This window comes from Rhinopithecus roxellana, chromosome 20 (genome assembly GCF_007565055.1).
Source record: "Rhinopithecus roxellana isolate Shanxi Qingling chromosome 20, ASM756505v1, whole genome shotgun sequence".
Classification (NCBI taxonomy): Eukaryota; Metazoa; Chordata; class Mammalia; order Primates; family Cercopithecidae; genus Rhinopithecus; species Rhinopithecus roxellana.
Window position 1 is genome coordinate 49,974,912 of NC_044568.1, and position 27,667 is coordinate 50,002,578.

At 45.9% G+C, this 27,667-nt stretch overlaps 1 protein-coding gene across 2 annotated transcripts in view; it reads left to right on the top strand.

Moving 5' to 3' along the window:
* The window catches only part of XYLT1 (xylosyltransferase 1), a 370,795-nt gene that overhangs the window by 204,281 nt on the left and 138,847 nt on the right, over positions 1–27,667 (top strand). For both annotated transcript variants that reach the window (XM_030924432.1, XM_030924433.1), the window contains one exon: positions 8,233–8,743. In XM_030924432.1, the coding sequence (XP_030780292.1) occupies positions 8,233–8,743 (511 nt within the window). The remainder of the gene's footprint in view (positions 1–8,232; positions 8,744–27,667) is intronic.

A 27,667-nucleotide genomic window follows, 5' to 3' on the forward strand; every position in this document is an offset into this window, starting at 1 on the left:
GAACCACTTTACTAAATCACCATTGCAAGCATTAATTCTATTTTAAAAAATTATGCCTAATGTTTATTAAGTTCTAGATATTAAACTAAGTGTTTTACATGTGTTGACTTTAATTCTCATGACAGCCTCATTAGGTTGGGTACGCATTTTGTCCCCATTTTACAGGGAAGGAAACTGAGGCAGACAAAGTTAGGCACTGTGCCCCGGGCCACACAGTGAGCAAAGGGCGGGGTCCAGATTTCAACCCACTGTGCCTCAACACCCTGCCTTTCCAAAAAGACTCAGACCTGCTCATCAGGTGACACGGCGCTAGCTTGAAATATCATCCTGCTACCACTTGAGTGCTTAACATACATCAAACCTCTCACCCAATGTTGTTTTGTTAAATAGCATTATATGTGTGTGACATATTAGTTAATCCCCACCTTACCTTTGCAAAGTAGGTCTTCTTACCCCCTTCTTTTGTAGATGAGAAAAATGAGGCTCTGAGAGGTAAAATCTCTTGTCCTCCATCTCAGAGTTAAGAAGCAGAGACCGGATTCCAACTCAGCCCTATCAGACTCCCTCCTTCCCATGTCAGCCTGTGCTGTGTTTTGCATCCCATTAACATGATGCTACATTGCAAAGGGCTTTTTACTTAGGGTTCTGTTACAGCAGGGCCTGCCCGTGTCCAGCCGTGGTCCACGGATTTCTAAGTGCTGGCCAGCCCAGCCACCTTTTGTGCATGCAAATGAGCTGGGCAAGGGGCCTCTGTTAGGTCTATTTGCATTGGCAGCCTGGGTAATTGCATGTCCTAATGGGTACAGCCATGCACACTGCGCTTCCACCATTTGCCTACCCTGGCACAGAGGTCTTTTTGGAAGCAGGTGCAGACCTCTCCCCGTTTGTCCCTCCCAGTGGCCTTGGTAGCCTTGGTGATTGGAACGAAGCCTCAGACACTGAGTTCAACAGCAAACAACTACCCAGCCGGCTGTGCGTGCACATGGCACAAAAGGAAGCCGTAAACTGGTCACGATGAGCGGGTGGGACGGACGCCCTCATGTCTGAGCAGTGCACCTGGCTGGGGTTTCCCTTTGGCCCTGTCCCTATTCCAAATAGCTGTGGAGAGGCAGTGGGGTATTGAAAGGCATGACCTCCGGACCTAGGCAGCCTGGGCTCAAGTCCTGGCTCCTCTGTTTCATAGGTGTGTGGATTTAGTCACTTAACCTCCCTGTACCTTAATGTTCCAATCTGGAAAATGGGTAGAAAATATAGCATCTTCTTTATCAGCTCCTCATGGAGATGAGTTAGTGCATGCAACAGGCTTGGAACGGAACCTAAGACATACATGTTTCTTAAGCACTTAGCACGTGTCAGGCATTATCTTCTATGCTTGATCAATTCAGTCCCTGGGAGGTAAGTGCCATTTTCGGCTCCTTGGGATGGCTGAGGAAACTGAGGCAAAGAGAGGAGAAATGTTTTGTCCCAGCTTGAAGAACCCCAGCAAATGAAAAAGGGAGGAATCAAACTCATTTCTTCCTGAGTCCAGACCTCTGAATCTCAGTCTGCTACTATAGACGATGATGGAGGGATAGGGCTGGGAGGACACGGGATACCCTTTGGAGCTTCTGTCTTTTCCTCAGTTCCTGGTCTCTTAAGGTCCATCGAACTGTTTTTTTTAATGAGCTGAAGAGGCAGAATTTGTTCATTGCATACATTGATTAATGACTAACTCAGAATGGTTAGTAACACACATTTGGGATACATCATTTTACAGATAAGAAAATTGGACACCAGCTAATGCAATACTAGTACCCAGGTCTTCCCCATCCCTGCCTGGTGCTCTTTCTACATAAACAGTAAGAGCAAAGGTTTATCTCTAAGTGGATAGTTTAAAAATCACAGCAACCCACCCCCACCCCTCAGAAATGGGAGCAAGGAGCTGGGATTCAGTAGACTAAGTATAGATTCATCCTGAACCAAGAGAACCTGGGAAAAGTGGAAACAGACCCACGTGTCTTTGCAACAGCAGCGTGGGTCAGGTAACCTGCCTCTCGGAGCCATATTGTTTAGCATATTTCTACCTGATTGAAATTGGCTCTAAACATGCCCAAGGTTGAATGGAAACGGAGGACGTTATTGCATTTAATTATTTCTCCAGAATAAAAATGGATTCTAGCAGCAGCTTAGAGGTAAGGCAACAGCAGAGCAATTAGAGTTTTGGAGCTTGCACGCAAACATATGAATGTGCAATCATTGTAATAAGCACATTAAAATAAAGTAAGTCACAGGATTGCATTGGCATAAACAACTCAAGGTGAGAGAGTTGGATTGATAGAGAAGACGCCATTTGATCACAATTGAGAAGTAATAACCAATCTGTCCTCTAGGCGGAGACTGTCAGGGGGTAGAGTGTTAATTGGTAGAGATACCCAGTCTGCTTTGCTGCTCATTCTTCTTCCGGCTTTGTGTGGTGCGCATGTTCTAGTAGTTTTACATACACTCTTCCTCATTGAATTACCCAAGAGGTGAGGTACTGTTTTTTTGTTTGTTTTGAGACAGAGTCTCGCTCTGTCACCCAGGCTGCAGTGCAGTGGCACGATCTCAGCTCACTGCAGGCTTCACCTCCTGGGTTCAAGTGATTCTCCTGCCTCAGCCTCCTGAGTAGCTGGGACTACAGGCGCCCACCACCACGCCTGGCTGTTTTTTTGTATTTTTAGTAGAGACGGGGTTTCACAGTGTTAGCTAGGATGGTCTCGATCTCGTGACCTCATGATTTGACCACCTCAGCCTCCCAAAGTGCTGGGATTACAGGCATGAGCTACCGTGCCTGGCCTGAGGTGAGTATTATTATCATCTCCATGGATACCAAGGGGTTATCATCCCAATGTTTTAAATGAGGAAACTGAGACACAGAGTTTGAGTCACTTCTTTACTAGCAGCATGGACTCAGTCAAGTTATTTAACCTCTCTCTGTGTTAGTTTCCTCCCCTTAAGGAGGACTGATACTGTCTGCTTCAAGGAGTTTTCAAGAAGATTCAAAGGACACAGATCATGGGCCACTTTGGTGCTGGGCATATGATGATTGTTTTCTATGGGTCTGCCTGGAGACCTCCCAAGATTGGTTTTGTAAAGGGAAGGGATCCTGGGTTTGGCTTTCTCGATCTTGAGTCTCTACAGAAAAGACAGAAAAGCCAAAATCTATTCACCCCTTGGCAGTCAGATGAAGAGTTAGGGGGAACATGAAGTCATATGTCACGTCCATCCTTGGATGGCTGGATAAAGAAAATGTGGCGTGTACATACAATGGATATTAGCCTTCAAAAAGAAGAACATCCTGCAACATGCAGTAACATGGATGAACTTTGAGGACATTATGCTAACTGAAATAAATCAGTCACAGAAGGACAGATAGTACATGTATTTATTCCGCTTCTATCAGCTGTCGAAAATAGTCAGAATCCTGGAACTAGAGAGTGAAATAGTGGTTGCCAGGGGTTGGGGGATTGGGGAGGAGAATGGGGAGTTGCTGATGGACAGGCATAACGTCTCAATCATGCCTGCACAATGAAGAAGCCATAGAGATCTGCTGTGCAGTACTATAGTCAACAGTATAGTAGTGCATGCAACAATATACAGTTTGCTGTATGTTGCATATAGTACTATATTGTTGCATAGTAAAATAAAGTATTTAAATAGTAAATAAAAAAATGAGCCGGGCACAGTGGCTCACACCTGTAATCCCAGCACTTTTGGAGGCCAATGTAGGTGGATCACCTGAGGTCAGGAGTTCAAGACCAGCCTGGCAAACGTGGTGAAGCTGCATCTCTACTAAAAATACAAAACTTAGCCGGGCATGGTGGCTGGTGCCTGTAATCCCAGCTACTCAGGAGGCTGAGGCAGGAGAATTGCTTGAACCCAGGAGGCGGAGGTTGCCGTGAGCCAAGATCACGCCATTGCACTCCAGTCTAGGTGACAAGAGTGTAACTCCATCTCAAAAAAAAAGAAAAGAAAAAAATGAATTGGTGGGGGAAAGCTAGAAAGAACTCCAGCAGTCACTATAGAAAATGGCAGTGACTCCGAGGGACAGGAATTCTCAGGCCTCCAGTTCTTGCTGACTGCGCCTCTCTCTGACTTTTCTGGAAGCGATCTAATATCTGTGAGCTCTTCATTCCAGAAGACAAAATATTTTCCTTCCCTCTTACACTTGAATCTTTTTATTTCCCGTGGCAGCTGAGTAGCATCCGGGGCCAGGCAGAAGTTCACAGGGCCACCACCAGCTAGTCATCGCCATTGTGGTGGCCTCTCTTGAATAAATAGCGGGTATTAATCATGAATCCAGTTAGAATCAATGGTGGTGCCTCTTCCTGGTATTACACATTAGCCAGAGGAATTGGCCATTCTCTGATTGTCAGATTAGCATCATTGACCATGGGGGGTGGAGGGAGATGATCACAGTATTTTCTGTCTGGTTTTGCTTGGCGAAGTTCAGCCAGAAAGTGATGGAGAACAGGAGCTTTTGAAATGGGGGTTTGTGGAGATTTTCTCTTGTGTCATGGGGAACCTTGCTGATAATAAGGAAAGAGAAGAGCCCAAGAATAACACTTAGGATATGTCTGAAGAGAGAAAATGAACATGTCCATTAGGGCAGTAGCTCTTCTGGCTTACTCCCTGACCTTTAGACATTTCTAGAAGCTTCTAGAAAATGGGCTTAGGGACAGAATTTAAATTTATGTTCTTGGAGCATGGGAGTCGTCAAATAGGTTTTTCTGTCTGTTGGAGGGAGAAAAAAATTGGCTCCTGTACCTAAGTCAGCTCAAAGGAAGAAAGGAGATCAGGTTGGCTCCTGGATTAATCAGGATGAGTTAGACCATGCTACAGTAACACAGATCCCCCAAATCTCAGTGACTCAAAGCAAGCAGGGGTCAATTTCTGCACCCTGAGGGTTGGTGGAGTCTCTGCTTCACATGGGCCTTACTCAGGGATGCATGACCTCCACCAGCAGGAGGGTGGTTGGATATTGTGGTATCCAGTGAATGACACCTTATGGGTTCCAGTGACTGCTCTTGGCCATACCATGTTTCTTGTCTGTGCCTAATGTGCAAGGGATAGGGACGTGCAATTCTAACACCTGTCTAGAAGGAATGGAACTGAAATGGTTTTTCATAGCTTTATGGAATGCCACCCCTGCCCATCAGCTTCATCCCGACAGATGCTAATATGAGCAAAGAGGGTGATACCCATTCCACTGCAGGGGAGCTCAATGCTTCTCAATTTACCTCTCAGCAAAACACAAGAGGCGTGATACAATAGCAGGTTTTAGAATCGGGCAGTTGCAGGTTCACCGCCTCCCCAAGATGAATTTGTGCAAATGGCTTAACATCCCCAACCTTATTTTCCACCCTTTTCTGTAAGTGCCTATGTTGGAACTTGTTTCCAGAAGTTAAGTGAGATACTCCATCTTTGGGCTTAGCATGGCACCTATCACGTGATCCATACTGAAGAATGTATCACAACAAGCGTTGGCTCCCTGTTCTATAAAATGGCAAGGCGAATACATCCAATTGTCAGTACCCTATTAAGTAATACCTGTGAATAACTTACTATGGTGCCTGGCTGGTGGTAAGAGCTCAGAAAATGTGTCTGAGAGGCTGCTTGGGACTCGTCAAGGGCCTCTGGATAGAAAAACGGGAAAAGAGGAACATCAGCAGTGTTTGTTTAGGTTACAAGAATAAAAATGTACTCTAGGTACCCACCGAAGGGGATTTTTTTATAGGTCTCTGTGGGAGAATAAGAAAGACCAGAAGCAGAAGGCCCTCACTTACAGATCTGGATGTAAAAGCAGTTCCTGTGTACGACCAGTAGCCGCCCTGTGACCCAACATGGGATGGATCAGCTCTTTTTTTCTTGAATCTCTTTCCTTCTTCCTGCCTTGTTAACCTCCCAGCTCCTGCAGCCTCAAACTCCACGTGCTTTGTGGCCGCTGCTTACTGTCTCCCTATGACTTTCTGCAACACAGTAGGCCACTGGCCGGCCTGAAGATTGCAATTTGGAGGTCACACACCTAGAGCAGATTCATTTAGCTGGGTGGGAGGGGCCAGATCTTGCAGTTCAGTGTCAGCTTGCAATGCTTAAGGGTTTTGGGTGGTGGGTGTAATAAGGATCATACAATTCCTTGGAAGTGGATAGTGTCCCTGGTAGCCCAGAGTGTGGGGTCTGTGATCCGCCTGGTTTGAATTCCAGCTTCACCACCAACTAGCTGGGTGACCCTGGGCAAGTCACTTGTTCGTGCGTGCTTAGTTCCCCATCTGCAAAATGAAAGTCATAGCCATACTCAGCTTACAGAGTGGCCACAAGGTGTCTTAGTGTCAGAGCCTCCACCAAATAGGAGAAATTCATGCTTACAACTAGGAACAATGGAGCAGAGGCTAGAGGGGCACCTGTTTTGTTTTTTGTTGTTGTTGTTTGTTTGTTTTTTGTTTTGTTTTGTTTTTCTTTGAGACACAATTTAACTCTCACCCAAGCTGGAATACATTGGTGCAATCTCAGCTCACTGCAACCTCTGCCTCCCAGGTTCAAGCAATAATTCTCCTGCCTCAGCTTTCTGAGTTAGCTGAGACTACAGGTGTGCACCACCACCCCTAGCTTTTTTTTTTTTTTTTTTAGTTATTAGTAGAGACAGGGTTTTGCCATGTTGGCCAGGCTGGTCTCGAGCTCCTGACCTCAAGTGATCCACCCGCCTCAGCCTCCCAAAGTACTCGGATTACAGGTGTGAGCCACCACACCCGGTCCTAGGGACACCTTCTTTTCCAGGCCATCACTAAGTCATATATGGATGGATGGTGAGGACAGAAACAATTAACCAAGTCCAAGAGGAGGAAGCCTTTTAACTCACACTCCAGCAGAGCAGGGTTCTGTATACATTTTCTTAAAGGGTAGAAATATTTTAGGATAGAAATATTTTAGGCTTTTCAGACCAGACAGTTTCTATTGCAACTATTCACTCTGCTATTGTATCAGGAAGCAGCCATAGACAATACACAAATGGACAGATGTGGCTGTGTCTTAATAAAACTTTATTTATAAGAAACACGAACAGTTGTTTGCTGACCTGCTGGGGTGGGAGCCTTGCTGAGGGTCAGGTGCTCTTGGCTACCACTGCGGTTCTGCTGTTCAGGCTCTGATGCCTTTTTCCTTGGGAACTGGTAAAAGGCATATTTCAGCCTTCCTTAAAAGGAAATCTAGCAGGGATGCTGCTCATTGCCCCTGTGTTTCCATAGCAACAAGGGCAGGTATATGGAGCCATTACTGTTCTATGTGGTTTTAGAGGTCAAGGGGCCATGTTCTGGGACACTGGATACGCTTTCAGATTAAGGCCTTGGGAATGAGCTTCAAGCAGAAGCAGCGTGTTGCAGAAACAATTTGGGACATTGGTTGAATGATGCGTTTGATCATTCAACTGATCAAAGTAACCAGGACCCATTTATAGAGGAGCTGAGTTTGGGGTCCAGCCCTTCTAGAAACATCCATGCCACGCATGGTCTCCAGAATGACTCCTGATCTTTGTCTCGACCCCAAGTGACTTCATCAGTTCTGTTCCACATACACACATGAAGAGCCAAACTCAAGCACAACAGTGTCACAAGTTTGCATTGCTCTAGGACTTAGCGTAAGGTTTATCCTACAAGGGCTACATTCCTCTTAAAGAAAAAAAAAAAAAAAAGCCGCTGGTTTCTTTCCCACAGAATTTACAACGGCTCGGTCTGATTTCTCTTATGGGCATAGATATATGAGCATGTCCTAAAGGCAATGGAATGTATATAATATCCTACCAATATTTTTCCCTTTATAACTTTATTATATCATTTCCAGCCCTTAAGTAAACCATCACAGCACTTTCAGCTGGAATTTAAACAGGACGCTGGAACACAATGTTTGTTACCCAGTGGCAAAATAATCAAGGAAAGAAACTGACTTGAAAAGGTGTGGTTAATAAGAAACATTGAGGATTGTAGTCATGGCCTTTTAGAGCTTGAAAAAGCCTTCGTTTCTGGTTGGAAATCTCGTATTTCCAGATGGGGAAACTGAGATCCAGAGAGAAACATCTTACCAGAGCTTAAACCAGTAGCAAAAGTGGGATCTGAAACTACGGCCCAGGCTTCCATGTGCTTATGACTCACTCTCCTAAGGCCAGTCTGCTTAACGTGATTGCTCAGTCAAGTTTCTCTTCTCTTTCTCTCCCCTCTTCTCCAGGATGGCTACTTTTCTCACCGGCCAAAAGAGAAAGTGCGAACAGACAGCAACAACGAGAACTCTGTCCCCAAAGACTTTGAGAATGTCGACAACAGCAACTTCGCACCCAGGACTCAAAAGCAGAAGCACGAGCCTGAGTTGGTGAAGAAGCCACTGAGTAGACAGAAGGAGCTTTTGAAAAGGAAGCTGGAACAGCAGGAGAAAGGAAAAGGACATGCATTCCCTGGGAAAGGCCCCGGTGAGGTGCTGCCTCCCGGGGACAGAGCCGCAGCCAATAGCAGCCATGGGAAGGATGTGTCCAGACTGCCTCATGCCAGGAAAACTGGGGGCAGCTCCCCCGAGACCAAGTATGACCAGCCCCCCAAGTGTGACATCTCGGGCAAGGAGGCCATCTCTGCCCTGTCCCGTGCTAAGTCCAAGCACTGCCGCCAGGAGATTGGGGAGACCTACTGCCGCCACAAGTTAGGGCTGCTGATGCCTGAGAAGGTGACTCGGTTCTGCCCCCTGGAGGGTAAGTTCTAGCCCCAGTGGCTCAGAGAGAGATCTCCTGGCCACTTCCTCCTCCTGCCCAGCCCCATTCTGCTCACCTTCTCAGAGCTCCTGAGAAAGGCTGCCCTGTTTTCCAAACCCCGGATGAGCACGCGAGATCTGATGTGTTCTAGTACTCCCTGAATGTTGAAGTCTTGTATCAGAAAAATTTTGTAAAATCAGGTTACCTTTTGTAGGTGCTTTAACCCATTGCGTTTATGGCAAAGGATGAAATTATAGTGAAATCGGGAGCTGATGTGACGTTTGCAGGAGCCAAGGGAGCTGTATTGATATGGTTTGGTTTCTCTTTCAGCAGAATACTGGGATTAGAATTGACGTGAATATTACTGTAATTGATTATGATTTGAGAGGTTTCCAATTGGTTGCATTAACTTCTCTGTCCATTTTTCTTTATTGAAAATTTCTTTCCCTCTTCTTTTTCTTCCTCATTTGCTTCTTATTTCCCTTCTTCTTTCCTTCCCATCCCTTTATTTTCATTATCCTTTTACCTCCCTTCCTTTATTTTCTTCCTGCTTTCTTTCTTCCTTTCCTTTTCTTCCTTCTCTCTTCTCATTCCCTTCCTTGTTTTCCTCTCTTCCCCCTTCCTTCTTTCCTATTTCCTTTCTTCCTTATTTTAATTTTCTCTCCTTTCTTTTCTTCCTATTTTCTTTCTTCCCTTATTACATTCCTTCCTGCTTTTTTCTCTCTTCTTTCCTAATTTTTCTCTCCTCCTTCCCTCTTTTCTTCCCCTCCCTCCCTCCCTTCCTTCTTTCCTTCCTTTCACGTTTCCTTGCTCTTTTCCTTTTACCCTCCCTCTTTCCCCTCACTGGCACTCTTCTATGTGCTGATGACCTGGTGATGAACCAGCTCTCTTGCTGAGACATAGGGAGGGATCAGAGCTCTGATCCAGAAATTCACAGGCAGAGAGGAGGGGCCCTCTGAAGATGGGGAGACCAGTTTCACTAGCACATGTGTAATCATGTCATTGATGTATATTTCTTGGTGGTGATTTTCCCCTTCTCTAGTGCCCTGGGAAGGGGAATGACAGCAGCCGCAGGTGGCTAGTGAGGTTTCGCTGTATGCTGGACACCACACCAGGCTCTGTGCAGTCAATGTGTTAATGACATCCAGCACTCTGTGAGGCTGATGCTGATGTCATGAGCCCAATTTTTTTCAGATAAGAGATGTAAAATCCCTCTCCCAAGGTCACATGGCCTTTAAGTGACCTTATTAGCTTACTGTTATGGCAGGAAATTTCAGACCCACTCAGAGTAGACAGAACTCCAATGTACCCATGAGCCAGCCACGTGGTCGCTGGTTATTGACTCGTGGTCACTGTTGTTTAGGGCATGCCCCCTTCCCTCCCACTAGCCCCTGCCACCTTAGCTTACGATAATCCAGCCTCTGGGAACATTCTCAAATTTTATTATTTCCTCGAAGAAGATATTACTTCTCAAAACGTTTGTGAATTCGTTTGCTCAGTGGTTTTCTCTGTGGAGAGGGTGACAGCATCCAAAAGGCACCTTCCCACAAAGAGTTGGTGCCACTAGCAACAAATAGAGAGGAATGCATTTGAAATAAACGGGTGTGGATTTCATTCAAGCTCGGCTACCAGCTAATAGGGAGAGTCCTTTCTGCTCTCAGGTCCTGGATTTCTTATCTGTCCAGGGAGCAGCTTGTATTCTAGGGGTCTTTTTGCTCCACCATCCCTGGGAGCCTACTTCACTCTTTACTCCTGGCCATCCCTCCTTCTCACTGGGCCACACTGCAAAGCCAGCCCAGCTGTCACTCACGAAGTGGCCAAAGGTTCACAATACTCCCTTGTTGCTTCTAAATCCAAATGCCAACACCTGCTTTTGTTATCGCCGAAGGTAAAAGACCCTTAACTGAGCATGGAGGCCAGCAAGGAGGCAACAGAGAGTTCTGGGGGCTCCAATGGGGTTGGGGGCATGTCAGAGTCAAGCTAGATGGAGTTTGGGGAGGTGTCAGGGTCAACAGATACAGCTGGAAGGGATCCACTGAGGTGCTGCTCAATGTCAAGGCATAGAGTCAGAGAATCAAGCCAGCTGCAGAATTGAGGAGTAAGGGCTTTCCGTTCCCCCAGCATTGGTGCATCCAGGAGCTACACAAGGCTTTGCCTGGTGTCCTCCTGAGAAGGCAGATGCTCAGTTCACACAACTCTCTTGATGCAGAAAGGAAGTGCAACATGAGAATGGCTCCCCAGAAAAGTAGCCTAGAAAGACCTCTTAGAGAACTCTTCATTCGATTCCCTGGACAGATAAGGACATGAGGCTCATAGAGGGGAAGAGACCTATGCCAGGTTACCCAGTTCATTAGAGGTGGTTTTCATTTTAAATGTGTGCCTCTGTGTTTAGCACTGGTCACAGAATAGAGGATTTAGATCAGATAGGAGGTGGCCATATACACTAAGTACACAGAAAGAGGGCTGGATGGACAGACAGCAAGCCTTCCTTGTGGCCCCTATCTGCAGGGATGGGATGGCAGCAGGGACAGCTTTAACAAGTGCATCTATATTATTTTAGTTTCTAGTAGCAAACATGTGTCTATGCAGTACTTTTGTTTTATATCTGGTTTTTGTGTGTGTGTGTGTTTTTGTTGTTGTTGTTGTTGTTTTTGACAGTCTCACTCTGTCGCCCAGGCTGGAGTGCAGTGGCACCATCTTAGATCACTGCAACCTTCACCTCTCAAGTTCAGGTGATTCTCCTGCCTCAGCCTCCCGAGTAGCTGAGATTATAGGTGCCTGCCACCACGCCTGGATAATTGTTGTATTTTTAGTAGAGGTGGGTTTTCACCGTATTGGCCACATAGGTCTCAAACTCCTGACCTCAAATGATCCACACACCTTGGCCTCCCAGAGTAGCTGGGATTACAGGCCTGGACCACAGTGCCTGGCCTACACAATACTTTCAAATAGAAAGATTTAGAAAGGAAAGCTTCCTTTCTCCCTTGCAGTTTCAGCCTTGTCTAAGTGGTCCAGGTGGTTCCTGTCTATATTCTTGATTAGCTTTGGCACATAGAGTGTAGCAATAATTAAGTGGAGTGCAGCGTTTCCAGAATCTTTTGTTAACCTGTGCCTGGCGGAGAAGTTTTGGAGGCCTGAGTTGAATGCCATTCCATGAGGATAATATTGAGCTCTTTCTGTATATCAGGGACAGCACGTTTGTTCTGGGAAGGGCAAGATCTTAAGTATTTGAGGATTTGGGGGCCAGTCTTTGTCACACCTATTCAAGTCTGCCATCCGTCATAGGGCAGAAGCAGCCAGAGACTACACATACACAAATGCACTATGTTCCCATTAAACCTAACTTATAAAAATAGGCCAGCCGGGCGTGGTGGTTCACGCCTGTAATCCCAGCACTTTGGGAAACTGAGGCAGGCAGATCATTTGAGGTCAGGAGTTCAAGACCAGCTTGGCCAACATGGCGAAACCTCATCTCTACTGAAAATACAAAAAAATTAGCTGCGTATGGTGTCGTGCACCTGTCATCCCAGCTACTCTGGAAGCTGAGGCGGGAGAATTGCTTGAACCCAAGGGACAGAGGTTGCCGTGAGCTGAGATCGCGCCACTGCACTCCAGCCTGGGAGACAGAGCAAGACTCCATCTGAAACAAAAAAAAAAAAAAAAAAAAAGAATAGGCCATGGGCTGGATTTGGCCCTTGGGCTTTAGTTTTCTTATCCCTACAAAATGCTATCACTGTCTATAGTTGGCTCTTGAAGAATTCTGGGGTTACAGGTGCCAACCTCCTTGCAGTCAAAAAATAGAGCACAACTTTTGACTCCCCCAAAACCTTAACTGATAATAGCCTACTACTGACCGAAAGCTTACTGGTAACATAAACAGTTGATAAACACATATTTTATATGTTACTTGCATTATATACTGTCTAGGCCAGGCACGATGGCTCATGCCTATAATCCCAGCACTTTGAGAGGCCGAGGCAGGTGGATCATCCAAGGTCATCAGTTCAAGACCAGCCTGGGCAACATGGTAAAACCCTGTCTCTACTTAAAATACAAAAATTAGCCAGGTGGGGTGGTGTATGCCTGTAATCCCAGCTACTCGGGAGGCTGAGGCAGGAGAATCGTTTAAGCTCGGGAGGTGGAGGCTGCAGTGAGCTGAGATTGTGCCACTGTACTCCAGCCTGGGCAACAGAGCTAGACTCTGTCCAAAAAAAATTATAAATAAATAAATGTAAGTAAGCTAGAGAAAAGAAGTTAAGAAAATCATAAGGAGGAGAAAGTATGTTTACTGTTCTCTAAGTGGGAGTGGATCATCGTAAAGGCCTTCATCCTTGTCTTTATGTTGAGTTGAGGAGAAGAAGGAGGAGAGGTTGGTATTATTGCTGTCTCAGGGATGGCAGGAGGGAAGAAAATCTGTGTATAAATGGACCCGTAGAGTTCAAACCTGTGTTGTTCAAGGGTCATCTGTGCTAATGTATGCAAGACTGCCTTATCACCCTGTGTCCCCACACCAGCCCTACAGGCTAAGTCTATCATGAACCCTTTTTGTCAGTGAGGAAATTGAGGCTCAAGGAAGGGGAGTCCTTGGCGAGAAACACATGGCCAGCAAATGACAGAACTGGTATTGGAACTCATGTTACAGAGCCTGCATCCTTTTCCATAAGCCTGTCCCTCTTGGGGAGGCAAAAAGAGTCACTTTATCTAAAATTGTCAAGCCCCAGAGCTGTTCTTCCACCTGTAGGTGGTCTCCCTCTCTCTCTCTCTGGTGCCAGTAGAGTGAGTTGCAAGGGAGAAGGCAGGGCATTATTGGGAAACAAGGGGGGCTGGTGCTGTCCATGGTTAAGAGCCTGGGGTGGTGGAGCCAGACCACTTGGATCCGAATCCCAGATGTCCCGTGCACAAGCTGTAGGACTTTGGGCAAGTTGCTTGACCTCTCTGTGCCTCGGTTTCTCCATCTGCAAAGGGGAGATAAGCATCATCACACTTAGCTTAGAGGGTTTCCAAGGGCCTAGTTCACAGCTGAGAACTGTACTTGGTAGTGCTAGTGTACATTGCATCCCTATTTGCTTTATGACTGCTCCACAATTTTTCAGAAAAATCAAAACCTCGGCATCTTAGGCCAGGGGTTCCTGCACTTCTCCTGGTCACGCTGAGGTTATCTCCGAATGGCTTTGCAGTGTGAGTTTGCTGGGGATTGTCCTGCACTGGCCAGGATGATACACCCACCCAGGACCTGTGAGCTGGTTAATAAGATTGGCATTTAAAAGCCATTGCACACCCAGCCTCAGCGATGCTTTAATTTGCTACACCACAGACTCCCCCTTTTGCAATAAATTTACTGTGAATAGACTAATTGCAAAATAACCCTAATTGGGTAGTTATCAATGAACAACTTCCCATGGAACAAAACGGCTTACAATTAATAGCATTTAAGCCATAAACTATTCTTCTGCAGAAAGCTAAGATGTAATTACACCCCATACGGAGACTGTGTTCCCTTTCTGGAAACCATGACACCCGGATTTCCCTCTGCTTAGGAGGGATTTGAGCCTCAGCCCAGTGGTCCTTTTATTTCTTTGCTAAATGTGGAGATGGAGACAGGGGTGGAGGGAAATTTAATATATGAGTAACTATTCATATACATATGTGCGTACGCACAGATGGATGCCCTGTGTTTCTCGTTTTGCTTAACGCAACATCACCCAAACTGCAGCCAAGAGTATGCCGGAAGTTGAATATAATTAAGGAAACATTTCCTCATGGCTTCAAGTCTGAAAAATTCAGGGGAAGAGAAATAGATTTTAAATGTTGACTTCGGTAAAGGGCCCCCACTCCTCCCGTCCCTCACGCTGTCTGTCCCCTCGCCCCACCACCACTAGGGAAAATGTCGAGTCCAGAAGCCTAGGGGATGGTTTGATTTCTGTGAGGCATTCCTTGCTCTCATGACTTTTCTCCTTTGCTCTCCAAAGAAGAGGGATTTAGAAGGAAGCCCTAGCTCCATCCCTTTTCAGGAACATCCCTGTCCACTGGCAGCCATGCAGAGGGAGATGCAGTGAGGTTTGGGGAAGGGGCTCTGCCACACCAGCCCCCAGGGATGGCCTCAGAGAAACTTGTTTCTAGCCACACACCCTAGGGTCTCTGGTCATTCAACTGGAGCTCCTAGTGTTTCAGGGGAATGAACCAGGTCAGATTGAAGGTCACGAACAGCTTGGACAAGGGGGTTTAATTCCTGGCTCTGCCATTACTTGTGACAGAACCCTAACCTCTCAGTGACTCGGTATCCACAGTAAAATGGACACAAAAACTCGTCTTCTATCTTTATAGGGTGGTTGGCTAAAATGAGACAACGCATATAAAATGCTGAGTGCATTGGGGAAGTTAAGTGGATATGCTTGGCTTGTTAGTATTACTGTAATTACTTTCTTTTTCTTTTTTTTTTTCCCACAATTACTTTTGCATCAACCTAATAGTGGCGATGGAGGAGTTGTATAAATGAAGGGGCGACAAGAAGAGGAAAGGAGAGGAAAAGGTTGCTTTGATGGTGTCAGCCATTGCTCAGCCACATCTTGCTGGGTCTGCTCTTCAGACACAGCCCCAGTAGCTTCCAGTTCTCCCCAGCCCCCTCCCTGTCCCCGCAACTCCCACTCACCCCACTTTGGCTGTTACCTCTTGCCTCTCGAGATCCCATCCTGAATGCGCTTCCTCTGGGAAGCCTTCTGGGACCACCTCTTCCCCAGAAGCCCTGGTCACAGGGAACACATGGATCCTGGGTGAAGGGCGTACCTCTGCCCCTTTCATTGTCAAAGCACTAGCTGCCAGGTGACACAGTTTTTTCTGCCTCATTACATTTTGAACACTTGCATGTCAGCAAGCACCCTCAGTGCAGTGGCCCTCACGGCCACCAGCTGCCCTGTGTCTTGAGTTAAAATGTCCCAAGAAAGGTCTTGCTGGCTCCTTGGGTTGCTCCTGCATTTCTTCCCCTTTGCTAGGTCTTGTTAAGCCACCACATAGATGCTGTAAGTGACCTGTGGGTCTGCAGTCTAGACATCTGGGTGAAGAATTAGAAATGAAAAATGTGAGAAGTTCCAGGGAAGGTGATTGGCTGGGAGCAGGGTGGGCTGAACCTGAGCGGGGAACCCAGGTCTGGGCATCTGAGTGAAGGTGGCAGTTCTCCAATGGGTGATGGGCAAAGGAAGTTGCACATGACTGGGGAACCTGGCGCAGTTGATAGGGATAAGGATGAACAGAAGGGGATTCTTTGTGGCTGCAACAAACTGTCTTTACCCATCAGTCTTTGCAGGAATGGATTTTTGGAATGGGGATGTTTGGGGGAAGGCTGGCCACTCGCTGCAGAGAGAGACTGGCAGATGGTACTGCCAGCTGCTTAAGGGCAGTCTCTTCTATATCCCTCCTGCCCTGGGGGCGGTGGGGTAACTACACAGCATGAGTAGCCAGCTTCTAGAAAGCATGACTGACAGCCGCAATGGAGGGAAAATAGAACTGGGGGTGTCACAAGTGGCCCCAGGTAAGTACCTCAGTTTCCCCATTTGTCAGCCAGAGATACTAGTTTCTCCCAGGTCCTTTGCTGTATCACCAGTGATGAGAAAATGAGGGAATAACTGTGAAAAGTTAAAAGGTACCACGCTAATGAGAGTGATGTGATGAAGCCACATTGACTCGGAACAGCTTGGCCAAGTGGGTGGGGTAGAGCTATTCACCTCTACTGTTGTAGCGTGAAAGCTGCCATAAACACACATCAACAAATGACCATCGTGGACATGCTTCAGTGAAAGTCATTTATGGTCACCGAAATGTGGGTTTCACATAATTTTCACTTTCCCAAGGCCACCCTTGCAGTTCCAACTGGGCCCTTTGGCATCTCCTTCTGGGGAGCCCAGGAAGGAAGAGGTATCCAGTAACAACAGTTCACTGGAGTTGGACAAAACTAGTCCCAAAGGTCTTCCTTGGGCTTGCTAGGGAAAGGCAAGAGACTGGCAAATCCAGAGAAAATCAGCAGACCCATTCATTGGTCAGCCACCACGTTCAAGGCTATGCTGCAGGACAGGGCCTCACACACATGGTTTCTGTAAAAGGCCAGATCATAAATATTTGGGACTTTATAAAATGCATGGTCTCTGTCTCAGCTATTCAGCTCTACTGTTGTAGCGCGAAAACTGCCATAAACACACATCAAAAAATGACCATCGTGGGCATGCTTCAGTTAAAGTCATTATGGTCCCCGAAATGTGGGTTTCACATAATTTTCACTTGTGAAATGCTGTTCTACTTCTGATTTGTTTTCTACCCACTTAAGAATGTAAAAACCATTCTTAGCTCAAGGGCCATGCCAAAATAGACAGCTACAGATTGTGGTTTGCCAATCCTTGTTCTAGGACCTGGGGTTAGAGCAGTGAACAAGAGCAGAGAACACCTCGTCCCACTTGGGTACCATGTCCATTGGTTCTGGGAATCAATTGTGCATCTAGATGACTGTACCCTCGGGGAGCTTCTACCTGAATAGCAGAGACCAGAGGTGATAAGTGAATAGTCACATCTGCAATCTAATGTTTGGATATGACTCAAATGATTTATTTGAAGACATAGAGTAGGGTGAGAGGACAGGTGAGGTGGGGACCATTTGGATAGGTGCCTACAGGCCATGTGTGGTGGCTCACACCTGTAATCTCAGCACCTTGGGAGGCCAAGGTGGGTGGAGTACTTGAGGCCAGGAGTTCTAGACCAGCCTGGCCAACATGGAGAAACACCATCTCTACTAAAACAAAACAAAATAGAAGTTAGGCAGGTGTGGTGGCGCATGTCTAATCCCAGCTACTCAAGAGGCTGAGGCATGAGAATTGCTTCAACCCAGGAGGTGGAGGTTGCAGTGAGCTGAGATCACACCACTGCACTCCAACCTGGGTGGCACAGCAAAACTTTATCTCAGAACAAACAAACAAACAAAAAAACTACTTAAGTGCATAGAGAAGGAACAGAAATAGATTTGGTCTCATTGTGGAAGAACTTACTAAGAATTAAACTGCTCGTGGCCGGGCGCGGTGGCTCAAGCCTGTAATCCCAGCACTTTGGGAGGCCTAGACGGGCGGATCACGAGGTCAGGAGATCGAGACCATCCTGGCTAACCCGGTGAAACCCCGTCTCTACTAAAATAATACAAAAAACTAGCCGGGCGAGGTGGCGGGCACCTGTAGTCCCAGCTACTCGGGAGGCTGAGGCAGGAGAATGGCGTGAACCCAGGAGGCGGAGCTTGCAGTGAGATCCGGCCACTGTACTCCGGCCTGGGTGACAGAGCGAGACTCCGTCTCAAAAAAAAAAAAAAGAAGAAAAAAAAAAGAAAAGAATTAAACTGCTCACAAATGGAACAGTTCCTAGTCTTTGGATATGCTGAGTTCATTTATTCATTTAATATTTATCGAGAGGCTACTTTGTGCCTGACATTAGTTTAGATGGTAGGGAAAGACATGCCAAGGGCCTGATCATACTCATCTTTGACTATCTCATGCTTGGCATATCATAAGCCTCAGTCTTGCCATCACTGGGAAAGAAGATAACGTGGTTGCTTATAGACTCAGTGGCTCAACCTCCCTTCATCCTGGGGTCTCTACAGAGGCCTGTGTGCACCAAGCAAAGTGATGGAAATGGGCATCTAGAGTCTCTGTGGAGTTGGTGTTCTCAGCATGGCATCTACCACCTGGGACCTGAAACTGTCTCCAGCTCCCTTCAGTATACCCTCATTCAACAATTAGTCATCGAGCATCCCCTGTCTGTGCCAGGAACTAGTTTGGATGGATTCATTTGGGAGGAAAGCAGACAGAATCCCTGTCCTCAGGGAGCTTGCAGCCTGTTTAAGGTGGGTAGTGAAACACAGGGACAAATGATCATTAAAATGTGCATGTAGGCCAGGTGTGGTGGCTCATGCCTGTAATCCCAGCACTGTGGGAGGCAGGTGGATCTTGAGGTCAGGAGTTTAAAACCAGCCTAGCCAACATGGTGAAACCCCCTCTCTACTAAAAATACAGAAATTAGCTGGGTCGCAGCTACTCAGGAGGCTGAGGCATGAGAATCACTTTAGCCCGAGAGAAGGAGCTTGCAGTGAGCTGAGGTTGCACCATCGCACTCCAGCCTGGATGACAGAGTGAGACTCCATCTCAAAAAAAAAAAAAAAAAAAAAATTCACATGTAAAATTGCAACAGCAATTCTGGGGAGATACACAGTTGTGTTTTATAGTTGAGCCAAGAGATGAAGGGTGGTAAAAGTTAACTAGAGGAAAGGCTGAAGGGGAACATTCCAGGTCAAGGGAGCATCGTGTGCAAAGACCCTCAGGTAGGAAGAGGTGTTGCTAGTCTAAAACACTCACAAGACCAACAGGGGACCTCTTGCTGTAAGCAAAAAGGTTAATCTGCTCATAGGCCAAGTTGTAATTCCTAAAAGTGCTGGATTTAGAGGATCTGTGTGTTTGCTTTGAGCAAGGAGAATGGAAGTAGAAGCATCTCTCAGTACTGAACTGAAATTGCCAGAGACTTGAGGGGAAGGTAGGCCCCCCTGTATTAGTCTGTTCTCATGCTGCTGATAAAGACTTACCTGAGACTGGGTAATTTATAAAGAAAAATATGTTTAATGGACTCACAGTTCCATGTGGCTGGGGAGGCCTCAAAATCATGGTGGAAGGCAAAATCTTATATTGTGGCAGGCAAGAGAAAGAGCTTGTGCAGGGAAACTCCTCTTTATAAAACCATCAGATCTCATGAGACTTATTCACTATCAGGAGAACAGCAAGGGAAGAACTCGCCCCCATGATTCAATTACCTCCCATCAGGTTCCTCCCACAACACATGGGAATTATGGGAGCTACCATTTAAGATTTGGGTGGGGACACAGCCAACCCTATCAGCCCCAAAAATAGGGCTCTGGCAGGCTGAGACTGTGGGGTCAGATCTCACATCCTCTCTCCACAGAATTACGCTTCTTCCACTTTTGAGCCCTGAACAAGAGGTCATCTCGGATCAGGAAAGCAACCCCTGCCCCCAGGTTCTTAGCCCTGGACTTAGGGTACACATCCTTGGGAGGTCTTGCCTCCTGTTACAGTGTTGTTTCTCATGACAGCCAAGTCATGGAAGGAAATCCTCAGTGCCTCCAGCAATGACATAGACTCAGTGTCCTGGGCTGTTTCACTGTCATTGAGCTGACACTGGATTAGGAGAAGCCTTTGAACCAGACTCAACTCAAAAGACTTGTGGCCCCTCTGCCACTTGATCGGCTGTAAAAGCCTTGAACAAGGCACTTGTGTTCTCTGAGCCTCACATCTTTCCTATGAAACAGATTGCACAAGTGCCTCCTCTGCCTCCTCAGGTTGCTGAATAAAATACTGTATTTGAGTGTCCGTTCATTATTCCATCGGTCTAGCCAGTAAATATTTACCAAGCACCTGTTACAAGTCAGCAATAGGCCACCTCTCGATTGGCAGCTGTTGTGGTTCTGGAAGCCTGCAGGTGGGCATGGGAGACTTGCTTCCATGGCAGGGTGGTTTGTGATGCTTTTCTTGGCATTCCATGAATTCTTGCGCAGTAGCTGCCTCAGAACACGGTAGAGAATGGAGATTTGAAGAGCGCATAGAATTCTTGCTCCAGGAGAGGCGTGCTTCCTTGGGCACAACTGATTGTGTGTTTGCCACCCAGGGCCCCCAAAACAGACTTTATCCAAGAAGGAAGGAACCCAGACATGGCAAATGAATGAATGAAAGAAAGAAAAGAAAAGAGAAAAGAAAGTCCTAGGGTGAAAGGACTAGCTAGCTATCCTTTCTGCATAAGTCAACAAAACTAGCTGGCCTTTTCTCCTCTCTCAAATTATTTGGCAGTCCAGAGCTGGGAATTCGTATCAATGCCACTTCCTCCTGGAAGCCTTCTGTGATGCCGTCTCCCCACACTGCACCTCTCAAAGTCTGTGTGAGGTGTTCAAGCTGTGTGCCCCCAAACCACCTTGCCTGTTCCCTGCTGGGGCCCATGTCACAGGGGAGCGTGGTTGCTAGTGTCCTCTGTAGCCCACACTGAGCCACAAGGGCTGAGTCCCCTTAATGCTCTTGGGGACCCTGAGTTGAGACTGGCCACTATAGCGGATCCTGAGTCTCCACCACTGGATCTCCAGCCCCTGCCTGCACAGGGCTAGGACATGAGAACTCACATTTCTTAGGCACTTCCTGAATGCCAGGTGTGGAGGCAAGCACTTTTCATGTGTGATCTCATCGCGACTCCTGCACAGCCCCGGAGAAAGGATATTCTCTAGTCCCGTTGAACAGATGAAGAAATTGAGCCTCAGAGAGTTTAAGTAGCTTGCACAGGGTCACATTTGCAAGTGACAGACCTTGGACTCAAACCCAGTTCTGCCTAACTTCAAAACCCACGCCTTAGCTTGTCTGCTCTGTGGTACCCTTAAGTAAGTGTGGAATCAGATGTGTTAAATGACTGATCTAGCTTCTCCAGAGATAAAGGAAAATGCACCGCATGTTAGTCAACACCTTTCTCTAGCTATTGATATTTGTTATTCACCTTCTCTGCAGCCAGAAAGAACAGGGAGCTAAGGTCTCTGTACAAGAAACTGCTCTTAAATAATAACGCTTAACCTCTATGTAGGGATTGTTAAATGCCAAGGGCTATCCTAAGAAGGTTTAACTACATTAACTCATTTATTCCTCATTAACAACTTTGTATTCAAGGAAGTTGAGATACACAGAGAGAGAAAACTTACCGAGATTTACACATTTCACCAGTAGCAAAGCCAGGCTCTGAGCTCAGAGACTTTGGTTCCAGTGGCATGGCAAGGAGTTTAACCACTGCACTTTGGTGTCTGTAGGAGCAGCTGCATTCAGGCTGAAGCAAGCCCTTTGCAGCTTTCATTTCCTCCTCTTGCTCAATTTGTCTGTTGTAAAGAGACCCACACAGTCAGATAATTCACCTGTTTTTGGAGGGGGGCGCTGATCCCATCCGAGACACTAAGGACTTGTGTTTAAAGTCAGTTCATTGCCTGGGGTGAGAAATAGCCGCGGTTACCTCCCATTTCTCTGCGAGTTTCTAGTTGCTGTGGTATATTTGTGTTAGTGTAAAAATGACAAAGCAATAATTTTTCATTGTATCCTTCAGTCACCCATGAGAGATTGGATTTAGGTCACAATTTATTACCCCGTGGAATTGAATTTAATTTTTAACACCATGTCAGCCATTCTGGTATTAGAGCCTTTTAATGGCTGTGAAATTTATACAATGATAAAGTAATTTAAAACATATGTAGGAAGAACATCAGACAAATTGATGTGTATAGAACCCTATGGTAAAAATTGAATAGGAGATAAACACGGAAAATGGTGATTGATTAAGAGACGGTTGAAATAGTGCTTGCTTTGATAAACTCTTAATGGCGAAATTAGTAAACTAATTTATTCTTTGCAATTTTGAGGAGGGTTTATGTTGCCCTAAATCAGAATCGAGGCTGAGCCACAAAGCACAAATTAATAGCTCACCTCCAAGTGTGGCATGGATAGAGTGAGAAACCTTTCAGAGGAGCTGGGAGGCTGCCAAGAGCCAGTCACCCGTGACGTTTCCAGCAACCAAAGCGAAAAGATGGTGAGAAGACAGGGAAAGGAGAATTCTCTTCACAATTTGTAAGAACTTGCCCAAATAATGCAGAAAGAATGTTTGTTAAAATCTAATTCCTCAAGTCAAGACTGTGTACATTCTCATTATTTTAAAAAACTGAAACATTGCAGATAAGGGGAAAATCCATCTTGATCCGTCAGTCCCATCTGAGCAGTGGCACTTGTGTGTACATTTTTGTTTTTCTTTAGATATCTAAACTCAACACATGTCAAAAAAAAAAAAGAGTGTGGTTTTGTGACGGGAATCATAAATCATATGAAACTGATGTATAAATCTGAAACTTGTAAAAATATATTAATAGTGTCTAGCTGCGGGATGAAAGAATTCACAAGTTACATGAAATTTTTTTTTTTTTTTTTTTTTTTTTTTTTTTTTTTTTTTTTGGCACATGTCTAGGTCTGAGGTCTGTTTCCTTGCCTGGGGCTAGAGACCTAAGTTGTTTCTTTATAGTAGCTGACCATATTACTCTGTGTATGGATACACCACAGTGTAATTGATCATTCCCTTATTGAGGGACATTTAGGTCGTGGCCAGTTTTTTGCTATACTAAGTGACTGTTTTCTCAGTTCTCTCAAAGATGTACATAACTAGTACCATTCTGGATACATCAGAGAAAAGCTAATTTGATGTCTACAATGGATACCCCAGGGCGTTCGAGCTGAATTCTCTTGGGGACCCTGAGTTGAGACTGGGTGCTGCAGAGCATCCTGAGAAATGGTATTGGCAGGTCAAACAGCTTGCCCATTTTAAATTTTAATAGACAGCATCAAACTGCCCTATAAAAACCCTATACTGGTTATAACAGCATATCCTGTATTGGTCACCAACAGGACCTTGGCAGCTTCTAAAACATCCTCATTGTCCATCCTGCATTCTGCCTGGGATCCCTCTTCAGGTTTCACGTTAGTAACATCTCTCGTGCCTAGTCCTCCGAGATCCCAGCAATTGTCTTTTGTGATCAAAGACAGTGCTTGCCAGGCATGCCTGGGCTTGTGTTGGAAACAGACCCCCTGGGCCCCACCCCCAGGGATTCTGACCCAGGTCAATGACAGAACCTGAGAAATTATACTTCTACCAGAGGCTGCTGCCTCTCCAGAACCACACTTTGAGAAGCCCAGACCTGAGAGAACATCCTGTTCCCCCCAGTTCTGCCCTTTCCCTGATTCAGTGGTTTGCAACCAGGGCCACTGAGCCCCTCGGGACATCTGGCCTTGCCTAGAGACATTTGGTTGTCTCGACTGGGAAAGGGGGTGCTACTGGCATCTAATGCATAGAGACCAAGGATACAGCTCAGCATCCTGCAAAGGACAGTCCCACAATATTTTTTCAGTCCAAAATGTCCCTGGTGCCATGGCCAAGCACGGTGGGAGACCCACGCATCTGCTTCCTCTCCATGGGGCAAGTTCACATTCGATATGGACACATTGTCATCTGCAGTCTCAATCTTGGGTGTGAAAAGCCTTCCCCTCACCCCTCTGACTTTCTCAGCCCTTGATGACTCTTAGCCCCCTGAAGACCCCTCTCTCCAGCCTGAAGAGCCCATAATGAGACACCTCGCATCAATTGCTGGCTGTTGCCGCACCTTGTGCTAAGCACATAGAACTGTGCTTAGCCGTGAAAGCTTGAGTCGGTTGGCCTGGGTTTGAATTCTGGCTGTGCCCTTCCCTCACTCTGGGACCTTGTGCAGGGGACTTCACTGCTCTGTTGCCTGATCTTTAATCTATAAAATGGGGATGATGATTGACATCTGGTTTGCCCAGGACAATCCCCATCTGTGCCTGCCATCCTGGTATAGTTAGTAATGGAACCCCTTTTCCTCTCAGGAGTTCTCCGGTCTCTAACCTGATGAGGATTCTCCTAAAGAGTGAGACTGGATGATTTGTTTCAGATAATTCATTTGACCTTTAGGGAGCCATGCATGGGTTTTGAGCAAGACAGTGCCGTAATCTCATTTAGACTTTAACAAAGGGATTGGCAAGCTTTTCGTAAACCAACCATAATAAGTTATATGGTCACCCTAATGATGATGGTCTTAATAGTTCTCACCTTGTAGGGTTGTTGTGAGGATGGAATGAGATTATCTGTGTGAATTATGAAAGCAGAGGCTGTCTCTAGAAGCACTCAATAAAAGTTAGCTCTTTTGGGTACGTACCTAGAAGAACTGAAGGCAGAATCTTTTTAAAGAGACATTTGTACACCTTTGTTTATAGGAGCATTATTCGGAGTAGTCAAGAGGTGGAGGCAACACAGGTGTCCATGAACAGATGAAAGGATAAACCAAATGTGGTCTACACATACAGCAGAATACTGTTCAGCCTTAAAAAGGGATTAAACCCTGTCACATGCTGCAGCATGGATGCACCTGGAGGACTTCACGCTAAGTGAAATAAGCCAGTCACCATAGATCAGATACCATGTGATTCCCCCTTACATGAGGTATCTAGGGTAATTAAATTCCTAGAGACAGGAGTAGGATGATGGGTCCTGGGGGCTTGAGGGAGAGAGAAACAGGGATTTCTTTTTTAATGGCCATAGAATTTCAGTTCTGCAAAATGAAAAAGTTGAGATTGGTTGCACAACAATATGAATATACTTAACACTATTGTACACTTAAAATGATTAAGGTGTAAATTTTATGTGTATTTTACCATTTTTTTAAAATAGCTCTTCTGAAACATGCATTGCCTCATTTAAATCTTGCTCTAAATTGGTGAAGTAGGCTTCTTCATTCTCCCATTTCACAGATGAGGATTCTCCTGTAGAGTGAGGCTAGATGATTTGTTCCACATGAGTCATTTCACCTTTACTTTAGGGTCATAGGGAGCCCTGGATGGGTCTTGAGCAAGATGGTGGCACAATCTGATTTATACTTTAACACAGGGATGGATACACTTTCTGTAAAAGGCTAGATAATAAATAGTTCAGGTTTTGCAGAGTAGAAGGTCTCTGTCCTAACTACTCGACTCAATGTATAGACAGTGCATAAATGAATAGGCATGACTGTGCTCTGATAAAATTTTGTTTACTAAATGGATGGCTGGATTTGGCCCAAGACCATAATTTGCCAACCCCTGCTCATACAGGTTGGCTGTGTCCCCACCCATATCTCATCTTGAATTGTACTCCCACAATTCCCATGTGTCATGGGAGGGACCCAGTGGGAGGTAACTGAATCACAGGGGTGGGTCTTTCTTTTGCTGCTCTTGTGATGATGAATAAGTCCCAGGAGATCTGATGGTTTAATAAAGAGGAGTTTCCTTGCATAAGTTCTCTCTTGCCGGTAGCCATGTAAGACTTGCCTTTCACCTTCTACCATAATCATGAGGTCTTCCCTGCCACATGGAACTGTGAGTCCATTAAATCTCTTTTTCTTTATAAATTACCTAGTCTCGAGTATGTCTCTATCAACAGTGTGAAAGACTAATAGTCCTGCTTTGAAGAGCTCCCTGGCTGCTATCACCTTCCAGCTCTCTAGCATGTGGAGAAGACAGTTCTAGAAGATAGGATAGTTAACTGCCTCTTCCCCACACTGTATCCCCTGAAAGTCAACCGTTTCATAACCTGGAAGTGAGTAGGAGACTCCTAAGGAAGCAGCAAGTTCCCAGGGGTGCCCCATCAGTTCCAACGTTGATGCTGCCCCTTTTCCTCCCTCTCCTCATGGTTGCATTGATCATGCAATCTCCAGAACTTTTTCGTTTTGCAAAACTGAAATTTCATGGCCATTAAGAAACAAATCTCCATGCACTCACACACTTACGCTGAAAGCTCCCAAGAAGGAGGGCCCTGGCAAGGTGACCTGGAGGCCCAGCAAAGCCACGGCAGTGGGCCAGGCATGAAGGAATTGCGGTCTGTACTCCTGATGCTGGCTTGACAGCACTGTTTGTTTCAAGATTTTATTAGAATTGCATTGGGGGACCTGGAGAATTTAGAGGTGCTGTTGCCATTGCTTTCTCAGCCTAAACCTCAAAGGGCAATTAACCTGGTTATCCAGGCCTCCCTCCCTCCCCTTGTTTATTGTCGTGAGCACAGGAAATGCACTGTTAGGTGCATGGAATGCTATCAAGGAATTTAACTGTAATTTAAAAGGCTCTATGGGGAGGACCCCAGTGGCTGATTAATAATGCATTTGTAGAGCAATAAAGACTCCAGCAGATCAGTGGAGCTCAGCCTCCAGACTTTACTTATGCGTCTGGAATCCTATGAGGTTTCTCTCCGGGGTGGCAGAGGGGTGTCTACACTAGTGTTCTCTGGCTCCAAAAACATAGAATAGGATCCTGTGAAATGTGGAATGCTGGAAATGGTCCTGTCCAGATGGTCAAGGACATGGGGTTCTAATCGTTGGAGTTCCGGAGTTGAATCCTGGGTCTACCAACAGCTATGAAACATTGGGCATGTCACCTAAACCTCTGTGCGCCTCATTTTTCCCCATCTCTAAAATGAGTTTATCGGGTTCTCCTAAATGGAATGATGTGTAATATGTAAAAAAGTACCTGGTGCTTACAGAGTATGTGCTGATTCAGTACTAATTATCTTATTTACTATCCTCATCATTAAAGAAAGCATTATTTCCTTCTGGAAGGCTCAGGCCACTGAGGCTAGTTCAGGCTTGGTTCTGAAGAGCTTGAAAAAGGTCAGTTCTTATTCTCACATCTCTACCAGAAGGAAGACCTTTCAATTCTACATCCTGAATATCACTGCTGGGTCCATTTCTCTCTCTTCTGCAACATCCCTGTCTTGTAGATTGTGGCAGCACATTCCTAACTTACCTGCTCACATCTGCATCTCATACCCCCTCCTTGCCTCTCCCACACCCCCTCCCTGCCTCTCCCACACCCCCTCCCTGCCTCTCCCAAGTGAATCTTCATTCTGCATCTATAATGTGCTTCTTAAGATGTACTTGGAACTGTGTGGCTCGTCTGCTAAAGACTTGCCAAGGACTTTCCCCATTGCAAGTCAGTGAGACCTTCAAGATTCACTGCAGTCTGGCCTATCTCCTTCTCCAGCCTTATCTCCCTTCATTCTCACCTATTCTCCCTGTTCCTGCATCCCTTTAGAGAAAGCAGACTGTAGCTGAAGGCTTCCCCACATGCTAGGCTTCCTGTCCAGACCCCTGTTCTCATGCCTCTCCCAGCAATTCATGCAGTTCCTTGCATCTGAGTTGAAACCCAGTTATCCTTTCTCAGGCAAAACTTTTCTTTTTTAGCATTTATTCCAGTTTATTAATATATGTGTATTTGTGTGTTTGTTTAGCATCCCTTT